The sequence below is a fragment of the Mus musculus genome, chromosome 1 (genome assembly GCF_000001635.26).
Source record: "Mus musculus strain C57BL/6J chromosome 1, GRCm38.p6 C57BL/6J".
NCBI lineage: Eukaryota > Metazoa > Chordata > Mammalia > Rodentia > Muridae > Mus > Mus musculus.
This window is the reverse complement of record NC_000067.6, coordinates 85631693-85644221: the sequence shown is the minus strand read 5'-3', so window position 1 is coordinate 85644221 and position 12529 is coordinate 85631693. Positions and strand designations below refer to the sequence as shown.

General features: G+C 44.0%; 1 protein-coding gene across 18 annotated transcripts in view; it reads right to left on the bottom strand.

Moving 5' to 3' along the window:
- Sp140 (Sp140 nuclear body protein) overlaps positions 1 to 12529 on the bottom strand; it is a 57550-nt gene that overhangs the window by 819 nt on the left and 44202 nt on the right. For 6 of the 18 annotated variants that reach the window (XM_030255396.1, XM_030255410.1, XM_030255397.1 and 3 more), the window contains 7 exons: positions 11602 to 11744; positions 8616 to 8663; positions 6357 to 6398; positions 2374 to 2489; positions 1575 to 1680; positions 1210 to 1287; positions 876 to 1019 (listed from right to left, as the gene is read on the bottom strand). In XM_030255396.1, coding sequence (XP_030111256.1) covers positions 876 to 1019; positions 1210 to 1287; positions 1575 to 1680; positions 2374 to 2489; positions 6357 to 6398; positions 8616 to 8663; positions 11602 to 11744 — 677 coding nt within the window. Of the gene's footprint in view, positions 1 to 875; positions 1020 to 1209; positions 1288 to 1574; positions 1681 to 2373; positions 2490 to 6356; positions 6399 to 8615; positions 8664 to 11578; positions 11745 to 12529 lie in introns of those variants that run through there. The other 12 variants (XM_030255401.1, XM_030255414.1, XM_017321615.2 and 9 more) reach the window with 8 other exon arrangements.

The window sequence follows — 12529 nt, the reverse complement described above, 5'->3', positions numbered from 1 at the left end:
TTCGTGAATATTATGACACACACATCTGAACTCTCACATAAACATGCACACACTCATGAGTACATACACATCACATATATTCATATACTCACACAAAGATTTAAGCTAGGATCTAGAGAGATGGAGTGGTGATTAAGAGCATATAGTACTCTTGCTAAAGACCCAATGCAATTCACTGTACTGATGCCTCTGGACTCCACAGACTTCTACACTCAAATGCACACACACTGTGTCTTCCCCCAAACACACACACACACACACACACACACACACATGGGGGGGGGTCGGTTCCAGATAGGATTTCTCTGTGTAGTCCTGGATATCCTTGAACTTGCTCTATATATAGACTGGGCTAGCCTCAGACTCAGAGATCTGCCTACATCTGCCTCCCATATGCTGGGTTTAAAATCCTGTGCCACCATGCCCACCTTTGACATACATATATTTTTAAAATTATTCTCCTGTGTGTGTGTGTGTGTGTGTGTGTGTGTGTTGGGGGTGTTGGCTTAATTTTCCTCTTTGTGGCCCAATAGCTTTGTAGACCAGGAAAGAAGTTAGGTCTCTTGTGCTGGGAACCTTCCTGTTAGTGAAACACATTCTAGATCTTAAGCCAAAAAGAAAATCCACTTCCAAATCTCTTTTTCTTTTTTGAGATAAAGTCTCATACCAGGAAGGCTTTGAACACAAGACATTCTTCCTCCATCGGCCTTTTGAATGCTACCATCCCAGGCTTGTATCACTGTGTCTGACGCTTCCAGATCTCTTATTTATTGATCCTTATTACAGGAAGATGTATGACACTAAACTTTCCAGCATGCAGAAAATGGGTGCAGAGTAACCCTGAAGATGAGATGCAGGCACAAAGGGATGCTGACCTTGAACGTGATTTTGTGATTCCGGAAGATGAGCCTCATGTCTTGCACAAAGTCTTCTACTTGGCAGTAAGCCTGGTCACTCAGCTTTTTCTTGATTATGTCCAACCACATAGGCTCTTGCACACTCACAGTCATCTCTCTAAACTGGTGAGGGAAATAACCACAGAAGAGTGAATGCCACGGTTCAGCATTTACCTTCCATCGGGTCCCAGAAAGTCTACAGAAACAACAGAGCCTGTGCCCCTCAGGGATTAAGATCACAAATCCCACAATGGCCCTCTCAGTCATGAGACATCAGGAAGCCAGCGATCAGGGGTTCACCACCGTTACTTACATAATAATAATATGGCATCTTGGAAAAAAAGGAGCTCTCAGAACAGCAATAGACTCTCAAGAGAACATACTCACACTTCTGCAAGAAAAAGGGACTCAGTCAAAGTGACTTAGAAAGGCAGAGTCTATACATGTACCCAGGGGGAAGGCGCCACTCAAACCCATCTGCAAATCTGCCCAACATGAGTGCCTCTTGGTTATAAACTTGTATGACTGAGTTTTTATACCAAGGAGTTATGCTGCGACAGCTCTATGATGGAGTGTGGCTTGGGAGAGCAGGCTCTCTGTGAATGCTATTCTTCTGGCTCCAAGCCTGTCTGTCCTTATCCAGGAAAAAGGAGAAAAGATTGGTTCACAGTGACTCACCAACTGTTCCTGGGGAGCCATCTCCCTCTGCAGTATCTCAGATTCTGGAAGACTCGGTTGACTTCCTAAGGACTGCATCCTACAGAAGATGCAACTCCATGGTGTTCTGAAAGGTTGGACAGGAAGTGAGCAGAGGACATGACCAGTGAAAACAGCCACTGTTCCTATGCCTGCTATTATGCTTTCGTGAATGGCTGACAGTCTATCTAGGGCAAGGGTTCTCAGACACTGAAGGACCCCACTTAGAATCTTAGGTTGCCAGCCCCCTGTCAATGTCATGGCAGGAGGCAGCCCTTGGAAAGTGGGCTTTGTAATGAGTGGTAGGTCCCCATTTCCTGACAGAGGTTGCTGGGAGCACAAGGAGACTAGGCACAGTAAAATGGTCTTCAAAAAAATTCTGGGAATCTTGAACTTCCAAGAGTCCATTGCAATGTGGTGAAATGTGGGAAGTAGTCAGTCATGCTTATTTTTTCTTTCATAAGTACATAGAAAGCAAAAGTAGTGTATTCTACCCCCAATCTTTTGGACAAGAGGCTTTGGTATACAACTTTGAGAAAAGGCAGTAGTGGTGTGTAGGCAAAGGACCCAGCCTTTAATCAGGAGAGATGGCTCCCTAACACAGAGAACATTAACCTTTTGCTGACAGCATCTTGAGACAGCTCTCTGGGTCTTCCTGTTTGGTATCTGTTAAGAGCCCTTGTGTTTCCCACCTCAAGACCCACACTACCACTCCATAAGGATGATGCATATGACAAGGCGGGAGTACTAGGAGACAGAGAAGGGATCCCATCCCACTCACATCTCAGCTTCCACTGTTGGGATATGACAGTCCTCATGGAAGGCTCTGAAACAAGTATCACAGCAGAAGAGTAATCCTCCATCCCGGCACACCTCACATTTATCTGAGTTCTGAATCTAGAAAACAGAACATCTTCACCATTGGCAATCCTCCACAAGGTGGCCTTTGCACGAATCTATAAGGAAATTGATGCTTTTGCCTGGTAGATTTAGGAAAAACATGGAACACAATTTGCAAAACAAGGCTTCCTGGTCTTCAGTGAAGTCTGGGAGAAGGGAGGCATGAACCAGACCCCATCTTCCCTGTGAAACCAAAGATCCTGACCCAGAATCTTAGGGTGCTGGTTTGAATAAAAATGGCCCCCATAGGGAGTGGTGCTATTAGGAGGCGTGGCCTTGTTGAAACCAGTATGACTTTGTTGGAGGAATTCCATCATAGGGGGCAGACTTTGAGTTCTAGGTAGTTCAAACCAGACCTAGAGGTTCACAGTCATTTTCTGCTGCCTTCTAATCCAGTTGTAAAACTCCCAGCTACTGCTCCAGCACCATGTCAGCCAGCATGCTGCCATGCTTCCTGCCATGATGATAATGGACTAGACTTCTGAACCGTAAGCCAGACCCAATGAAAACAAAATTTTTTATAAGAGTTGCCCTGGTCATGTTATATCTTCACAGCAATAAAACCCTAACTAAGACAACTAGCCATAAAACAAGATTTTACATAATCTGACTAATATTCCTAGCATGTAGATAAAAGAAGTTTCTGAAATAAAATATTTAGTCCACTTGCCTCTATAACAATAATGACACTGACTCATCTAAGGGAGATGTACTAGAGATTGAATTGAATTGAATAAACTAAGAGAATACCACATCCTGTAAATTAAGCAGTGAGCATACCATGAATTGAAGAAAGAATCTGGAGAGATTTCTGTCTAGAGGGCCCAGAGCCTGTGGTAGGGCCTCTGAAATGGCAGGATATGACTACAGATGGCCAGGCAAGTGGGTTCAAGGAAGAAAACAAAAAACAAAAAATAATCTGTAGCTTTTGGAACCCTGTAGAAAATCCCACAAGACCAAAGAGATGGGCATGTGAGACATGAGTCACTGTCACTAAAATCCAAGGACTGTAGTCATGTCAGTCACTCAGGGTTGGAGATTGGTATGGTAAGTTTATTCTTGAACTTGATATAATCTAGAATTGTAGGGGTTTGAGTAGATATGGCTCTCCATAGGCTAATAATGTGTTTGAATGCTTGGCTCATAGGAAGTAGCACTATTAGGAGATGTGACCTTGTTGGAGTGGATGTGGCCTTGTTGGAGGTGGGGTTTTACTGTGAAGATGGATTTTGAGGTTATACATGCTCAAGCTACACCCACTATGACACATAAGCTCCTTCTGCTGCCTGCACATCAAGATGTAGAACTCTCAGCTTCTTCTCCAGCACCATATCTGCCTGGATGCTGCCATGCTTCCCACTATGATGATAAAGGACTAATCTGCTGAAACTGTAAGCCAGCCCCAATTAAATGTTTTCCTTTATAAGAGTTGCTTTAGTCATGGTGTCTCTTCACAGCAATAAAACCCCAACAGAAGAATCATCTGAGAAGAGAAGCTCTTCAGCTGTGTATTCTAGGTTGGGGGCATTATAGTTAGACCCAGCCACTGTGGCTTCCTGGGTATGAGAGCAGAGAACGTAAGAGGAGCATGAACATGCACTTGTTGATGCATTGCTCTCTGCAGGCATAAAAGATACTTTGTCCTATGAAAGGGAAAAGAATCCCTCAAGTCAACAGAGGTTTGAACATCTTACCAAGACTAACACAGACTGCCTGGAGTCAAAGTCAATTTCCATCTAGAAAAGCTAATCTTTGACATTATTTGTTCTTTGTTACTATAGAGTAAGATCTATTTATCAAAACCAATGTACAAATACATGTGTGTTCAAGGGGCAGCAGAAGTGGACTATGACCAAACCGCTGCTGCCTGTGGGAAGCCTGGCATAACACCAAAATTAAGGCTCAATGTTATATACTGCCTAAACATCTGGAAAAGTCAGAAACGGGGTGGGTACACGGATTAAGGAACCCCACTGAGGAGATTAAGGCAGTACAGTCATGGTTTTGAAGACAGCTTGAAGCCTTGTAACAACAACAACAATGAAACACACACAGAGACAAAAAACGTAATTAGTTGAGAGAGCCTAGGATGGTCTATTAGTTCCCTGCCCCACTCTGTCCTCATGGGAGAGTTTTAGTGGGTTTTGTTTCTGCCATTCAGAAAGGTATTCAAATGAGTTCCTCACAACCTCCCTTGGTATGTTGCTGGGGTTTCCTATGACTACTGTTAACATAGGAACCAGGAAGAATCAGAATAACATGTGGAGAGGAACACATGCATTCCTGGTCCCAACTTCAAGGAGAATGGTGACAGTTTGAGAAATGAGAGGTGGTTCTATAGGAACACAGAAAAATCACAATTCAGGTATGGTGGCACATAGTAGGAAAGTCAAGACAGGAAGGTCAGGACCCTTGGCTACATAGTGAGTTTGTGGTTATTTTGGTCTACATGAGACCCCCATCTCAAAAATATCAGGGAAAGAAGAGAGGAAGAGAAGGAAGAAGATATGGTGTAAAAGAGGGGAAGAAACACCTCTACGTAGTCCATGGGCTGTTGGAAATTTTCTACTTTCCTGTGATTGTCTAAGGGACAAATACAAGCGTGGCTTGAGGTCTGGGCCACCACTGGGTGAGTGAGTGGGAGAAAGGAAGTAGTCAAGGTGACAGGGCCAACCAATCTGTGACCAGGGCCATCTCTGCCCTCAGGAGAAGTCGGTCCTTCTACATCAGTCTTGGTGGTTTGCTGTATCACCTGACTGCTGGACTACTTTCCTTCCCTGGTCCTTCTCCTCCTCCACATGCAAAGGATGGAATTCCTCAGTTTTCCATCCTTATCTACAGTCTGTCCAGATGATCGGAGTCACTCTCATGCTGCAGTTTCCACCTGTGTCCTCAGCTTCATGGTGTCTCATCTCTCCTCAGCTTCTTGTGTTTTAATGCCCAGCCATGTCTCTTCTATGGCCCCCTGGATGCAGCTCAAACTCATACTGGTAAACTCTGGGCCATGTTCCTACTGTACCCTGATCTTTTCTTTGTCTCTACCATTTATAACATGCTCCATACACGACAAACCTATCCTGCTTCAAACCTCTCACTTCCCAAATGCACCCAGCTCTTTGTCTTCTGAACACTAACTTTTAAGCTTATTTAAAACGTTTCTTTGTTCTAGCAAGATCCACAAAGTCCAAGGATACTGGCAAGCAGAGAATGGACAGGACCTTAGGTGTTAGGATGGTTTGCCTATGCCCAAACACCAGCCAAGCGGACATAGAAAAAAACAGTGATTTGCTCAGTGTGATGGTTTTGCTTCCGATCAGCAGTGAACCCCCATGGCTCTCTTCAGACTGGCCCCAGGGTTTCTGTGAAAACCCGCTCACTCTGTAGGCAACTTTCTGCAGGACAAGGAGAGGCCCAGACCTAGAACTTGCACAGGAGGCCCGGCCTCCTGAGTTCTTCCTGCACACTGGATACATGCTAGGATGTTTTCATTCCATACACTGCCCTTTGCAAATGCTGTCTCCTCCTGTATTTGCTCTTACCCTTCATCCAAAGCCAGCCAGGCCCACTGCCATGTCAGGTTTTGTACCAGGGACCCCAGTGATCTAGAACTCTATCTCCCACCACTAGGGTAAATGAGGATATGAGAACCCATGCTGGCCATGTAGTAGGATGTTTCTGACCCAAACACCCAGTGTGGCTCCTCCTGCCTTGGTTGTGGGACAGGTCTGGTAATGATGGCACTTCACTCATACAGCATACCTAAATTGAGAGTTGAGTCTCTTTAAGGGAGAGGCAACCAAGTCACAGGCAAAGCACCAATGAGACGGGGCCTTTCAGGGATTGTAGCTAGGAGTCAGTACTTACACTAGGGTCAGCTGGGGAACGATGCAAGTTCTGTGTTCTCTGCTGAAAGAGAAGATTTGAGTGAGTATAAGATCTGATTATTCATTCAAACAGTCAAATGACAGTTGCTTAAATTTGTTTTATCATCACCAGCATTAATCTTACTTCTGAGATATGTCTCACTTTAGCCCAGGCTAGCCTTGGACTCCCTATATAGCCAAGGCTGAACTTGAACTCCTGATCCTTCTGCTTCTGCATTCCATGTGCTGAGATTCCAGCCTTGCGTCATCTTGCCTATAAAATTTGCTTAATTATTTAGAGGCTCTTAGGTAGGAACAGCTCAAGTGTTGAGCTTGTTTAGTTCCCATCTAAACAAATTAGAGGATAAAGCAAACAAGATCAAAAGAGACACTGTAGTCACATAAAGCCTCTCCCTAATCTCTCACTAGGGATTTTCCATCCTGACAAGTCACAGGTGTTTCTCAATCTTACTTTGACCCAAATCTGTAGAAGTTGTGGCCTCGTGCACCTTCAGGGGGTTCCCAGGAACTGTTAACAGAGTGTATTCACTCTTGAACTCATTGATTGAAAATACTGGTTTAATTCATTCTACCTAAAGTGTTTCTCTTAAAGTAGCTACTCCCCATATCTATTTTTATGGACCTGTGCATCTACTAGGAGAAAAAGAGGATCATCAAACTATGTTTGAATTAAAGCAAGGTCCCCTTGCTGGCTTTAGTCCCCAAGGAGCCTTTGTGAAGCCATCCAAGGAAGCAGGGTCTGGTTTCTAAATGAATAATTCTACTTAGCCTCGAACATTCAAGGCTCTAGGCTATTTTCTTTCTCTTTGCCATCCCAGGATGTGTCCGCCATGGCCAACAGCCCCCCGCTGCAGAGTAGCTGCCATGAGAATGAGGCTGAAGATGTGCCAATCATAGTCAAGGACCCATAAGGCTCAGAATCCTAGAGTCCAAGTAACCCCAGAGAGAAAAATCCATCACCTTCTATAGCTCCCCCTGAAAATCAAATAAAACCAAGGCTCCCAAGGCCACATCTCTTCCTCTTGCTGGCCTCCCTCCTCTGTATTCAAACCTCAAAGGGATGCCATGCTGGCTGCAATGTTAAGAGGCAACAGTAGAATTCACATTGCTTAGCTCATCTGCTGTAGTGACTTTTCATCCTTCCCTTCTGTGATACAGGGAGTCACAGCTCTCAACTCCAGTCCTGGGCTGAGAGCTAGAGACAAGCATGACCTAAGATATACTCACCTGAGAGGTGGTCCCGCTACTGCCCACTGTGCTAGAATTCCCTACTTCACCCTATTGGTCATTGTTTAATGTAGATAGCAACTTTGACAAAATACTTGGGGTCAGTCAGGGCTACTGTTACAATCTTCTCTTCCAGTCATTGGGCATTCTGTGTATACTTTGTAATTAAGCATCACACAGAGGAGAAAATAAGGCTTTGCTTGGGAAAAGAGATTCTGGGTATCTCAATGCAGACGTGATGGTTGTAATGAGAATCCAAGACTTTCTGACACAAACCAGTCATCACCAGCAAGTTTAAACAGTCCTATCATAAGTTGAGAAGCTGGCATGTGATGCTGACTGTGACACAGAAATTTCCAGAGTCCACACTTCTGAGCAGATGAAGCTGGGAGACTTGTAAAAATGGAAATGGATCTTGGATTCTGTTTCTCTGGGAATTCTGTTCTTACAAACAGAAACACAAAATAAGAGGCAACTGCCTCTTGTTGCTATGAAATGCTTCACCCAAGAATTAAGAATGGTTTCATCGGCTGAACAGTTCTAGCTTGTTTGAGAGACCCAGACTGAGATGCTCTTAGCATGCTGGGGAAGGTAGAGGTACTGGCCTTTAAAGTAATTGTTGGACAGGTTATATCGTAGCTTCCTTCTAGAAAATGGAGTAGGCAAAACATCCTGGGGATTCAGAATTCAAGCAAGCTAGACAATAATTCCAAGGACAAATTATACGCTAGTCTGGAGTTCAGATTCTTAGTGAGCCATGAAGCCAGAGTTCAGTGATATGTGGCCTGTTGACGTCTATGCTAATAGCATACTAACTTCTCCAACTTAAAGCAGTCAACATTCAAGGAGGATGTAGCTCTACACACAATACAAGAGCATGGGGAAGACACAGGCTGAAAACCAGAAAAGAAGGCAGTAGAGGAGGAAATGAGAGGTGACGTTAAGGATAACAACCCAACTTAGGCGCCATCAGTAAGATGCTGTGTGTAAAACTGACATGGTGAGCACTCACCTCTTTTCTTTTGCGATGTATCCGTGGAGGATTGGGTAGAAAATTTCTCTGCAAGATAAAAGGACCTGAGCATGTAGGTATCCGTATTTCAGTGTATGAGTCTTGCATTTCCAATCTCCTTCTAAAAGTTCTGCCTGGTTCAGACCCAGGTTGTCTGACTCCATTTCCCTCTTGTTACCTATGGACTCTAGCCTGTGACAGCTAGAAAGACCCACCTTACATCCATCTTTCTCTGCTGCATCTTCCTTAAGTCCTGAGAATGTTTTCCTACAATCACTGATTCAACCTTTAAATCTACCTGACCCACTTCAGCTTGACTTTCCACCAGGATTAGCCAGGCCAGTTGTTGCTTGCATATAGAGTGTCACAGACTCTGATGAATTTGGAGCACACAAAGACAAAAAACCTGGTTTAGGAAGGGGGGGATGAGGAAAAAGCTCATGAAAGAAAAAGGATCTCTTTCCTTGTCTCCTCCTCCTCTTCCTCCTCCTCTTTCTTCTTCTTCCTTCTTCCTCCTTCTCTTCCTCCTTCTTCTCCTCTCCTGTCCTTCTTCTTCTTCCTCCTCCTTCTCCTCCTCCTTCTCCTTCCTCCTTCTCCTCCTCCCTCCTCCTTCTCCTCCTTTTTTTCCTGCTCCTGTATCCTGGCCATTTTACTGTAGAGGTCTTGAAATCAGAGATTCACCTCCCTCTGCCTCAGAAATGTTTGGATTGAAGGCATGTGCTGTGGTTGCCAGCATACAGAACCTATCTCATACAGTTTAAGAAGGATCTCTGGGAGCTGAGGGACTAGGACAGTCAGGGAGGGAAGAGATATTTGAGCTAAGAATTCTAGAATAAATACTCAGGCTTGCTAAATAGAGAGATGATGAAATCATGTCTGAGACCAGCTGTTTCAAATAGCATTGTAGATGTGTCCTGGCTAGTTTGGCTGTCAATTTGACATGCCTAAGAAGAGCAAACATCAATTGAAGAATTATGTATCTCAGATAAACTATAGGCAATTCCGTGGGAGCATTTTCTTGAATATGGATTCATATAGGAAATCTAAGCCCCCTGTGGGTGGTACCATCCCTAGAAATGGTATACCGAAGTTGAATAATAATGGAAGTTGAATATGAGCCAAGGAGCAAGCCTTAAGCAATGGTTTCTGCTTCAGTTCATGCCTCCTTATTTCTGTCTTGAGTACCTGCCTTGGCTTCCCACTGTAATGGATTTTATGCTGCAAGCCAAATAATCCTTTCCTTCAACAGGTTGATTTTGGTCATGGTGTTCATCATAGCAGCACAGGAACAAAGTAAAACAAGAAGGCTGGGCTTAGCTTAGAGCTGAAGTCTTCTTTAGTTCACTTGAAGCCCTAGGTTCAACTTTGTACACCAAATAATGATGGCAATGATGATCATATATTTGAACTTCCATTTCTTTTTTCCTTTTTTTCTTTTGAAACAGGATCTCTCTGCCTAGCCCTGGTTGTCTTGGTACTTGCTATTTAGATCAGGCTAGCCATGAAAACACAGAAATCTTCCTATCTCTGAATCCGAAGTTCTGAGATTAAAGCTTTTGCCAAGATGTTTTGTCTTCAACTGCCATTTCTAACTTCAAGGATATAACTGATTTCTTGTCTGAATTTTGGATTTAGGGTAATTACAGTGGCATTAATTAAATCCTGCACCAACAACCTCTGTTGCAGGATATTTGTTAACACTGTGAACCCTGGGATTATGTTATTTACTGAAAAAACTTGTTTCTAGTTCTAGTGTGGCTCAGCTCTTAGGACACACTTTAATCCCTCTGGCTAGAATACAGATATACCCTTAGTACGCACCTTTAATCCCAAACAGTGAAGGTGAAGTTAGATTGTAGAAGGAAGCACCAGTGTTTGAAAGTGATGTCTAATTGAGTGGCAGATAAAGTGACAAATCAGAAAAAGATGTGACAGAATAGGATCTGCCCAGCTCTCAGGAGAAGAGAGAGGGAAGGGGAGCTACTTAAGGGGCAGTGCAGTGAGAGGAAAACAAAAATGAAGGAGGCAGTTCTACCAGGAGAGCTTTACAGACACCAGTTGAAGAGAGAACAAGCCAGACACAGGTGAGGACAGAATGCGCCAGAGAATGAGAAGGAGCAAGATTAGAACAGATTGCCAAAGTTAGCATGAGGCCAAGCAGAACAATTCAGGAGAAACTGAGATAAGCCAGATTGAATCAGGCAGCTTGAAAAGGACTTTGAGCCAGAACAGCTGAGTTGAACCAGCCACAGTTCAGAAAGCAGTAGAAAGGATGAGCTTAATCAGCAGTAAGCCTCAGAGGCTGAACACATTCCAGGCCTAGACAAGATTGTACAGAGGCTAGAAGTTTCCAGCCCTAGGCTTAGGTTAGCATCAGAGGCAGTAAACCTAGGAGATGACAATTACTTCAAGCAAATAAAAGCTACATTTACAAACCTTAAAGGATGGGTTATGCCAAACACACAGCACACTCCCTATATCTTCACAGGGGCCCTCGTTGGAACTGTTTGAATGTCCTTATTCTTTTTTTTTTTTTAAGATTTATTAGTTATATTTATATGAGCACACTGTAGCTGTTTTCAGACACACCAGAAGAGGGCATCAGATTCTATTACAGATGGTTGTGAGCCACCATGTGGTTGCTGGGAATTGAACTTATGACCTCTGGAAGAGCAGTCAGTGCTCTTAACCACTGAGCCATCTCTCCAGCCCTTGAATGTCCTCTTTGCCCTAGACTGTCTCCCACTTGTTTGACAGTCAACTCTTACTTGGGCTTCAGACAGAAATTTCTCTGCAAACACCCCTATTCAAAATGACCATTCCCACCTCAGCGGTTCTGTATCTCTCATTTGTCAATACCACCAAGGGTGTACCTTCCATGAGGCTGTGAATGAGGGGTGTCTCTCTCCTGAAGTCTCAGAACTTCCCCATAACTCAATGGCTATTTGATCTGAAGCACTGACCTTCCTCTCCTCATTTGCAATACCTGGATCAGGAGTTTCAGGGGCCAATTATGGCAGCGCAGGCTCAGTTTCCAGTTCTTTGACTTTCCATAGCCTCCCATCATTTCAAATTCCGAGGGTGTGAACCAGTTTCCATTCTGACACTGTATGGACTTCACAGATATCCCTGTAAGACCACAATAGGTTAGTTCTGAGCCTGCTTTGTACCTAGGGCTCAGATTCATGATCTCCCACCACACTGGATCTAGAGCCACCAAAGTTGTGCTGAAAGTCAATAGCCTCCTGCCTGCCTTCGGGAGTCCCAGCTCAACCCTGGGGTTCCCTAAAGAGCTTCATGAAACTTTGCATATTTCTTTCATGTTCATGTGTGAAAAAAAGATGATAATCACCACCTTTTAAAACTACTTCAGGGTCACCAAGAAACAGACAAGCCATCGAGCAACTCTACAGTGTGACTGGGGTCCACAGTGTGACTGGGGTCTAGCCTGATGCTGAGCTCTCAAGCTGGAGAACAACCAGAGTCTCAGGTGCCCCAGGCAAGGTGGAGGTAGAATCTGCAGCTATGACTAAGACTGCCACTGGTTTCTGCAACTCAGGATTAGGTGATATCGCTTTCTATCCAATTTACAGGGAATACTGAACAGATGTTTGTCCATCCCTGCAGTCATAGGTAGACAGCATCAAACATAAATCTTATACCGTGGAAATAGAGATTATGATTTTTTAAAAAGCTAATGATATGTTTGGCATCTTCATTATTATGAAAATGCGAACAAAATTCCTACCACACCATTTTACACCCACCAGGATAACCATTAGAGAAGACGAAAGGAAACAGCAGCTTTTGACGTAGGGAAGTGGGAGGCCCCCTGCATTGCTGGTGGAAAAACAGTGTAGCCACCACCAAAAACATTTTGGTGATTCCTTACTGAGTTCAACATATAATCTTTC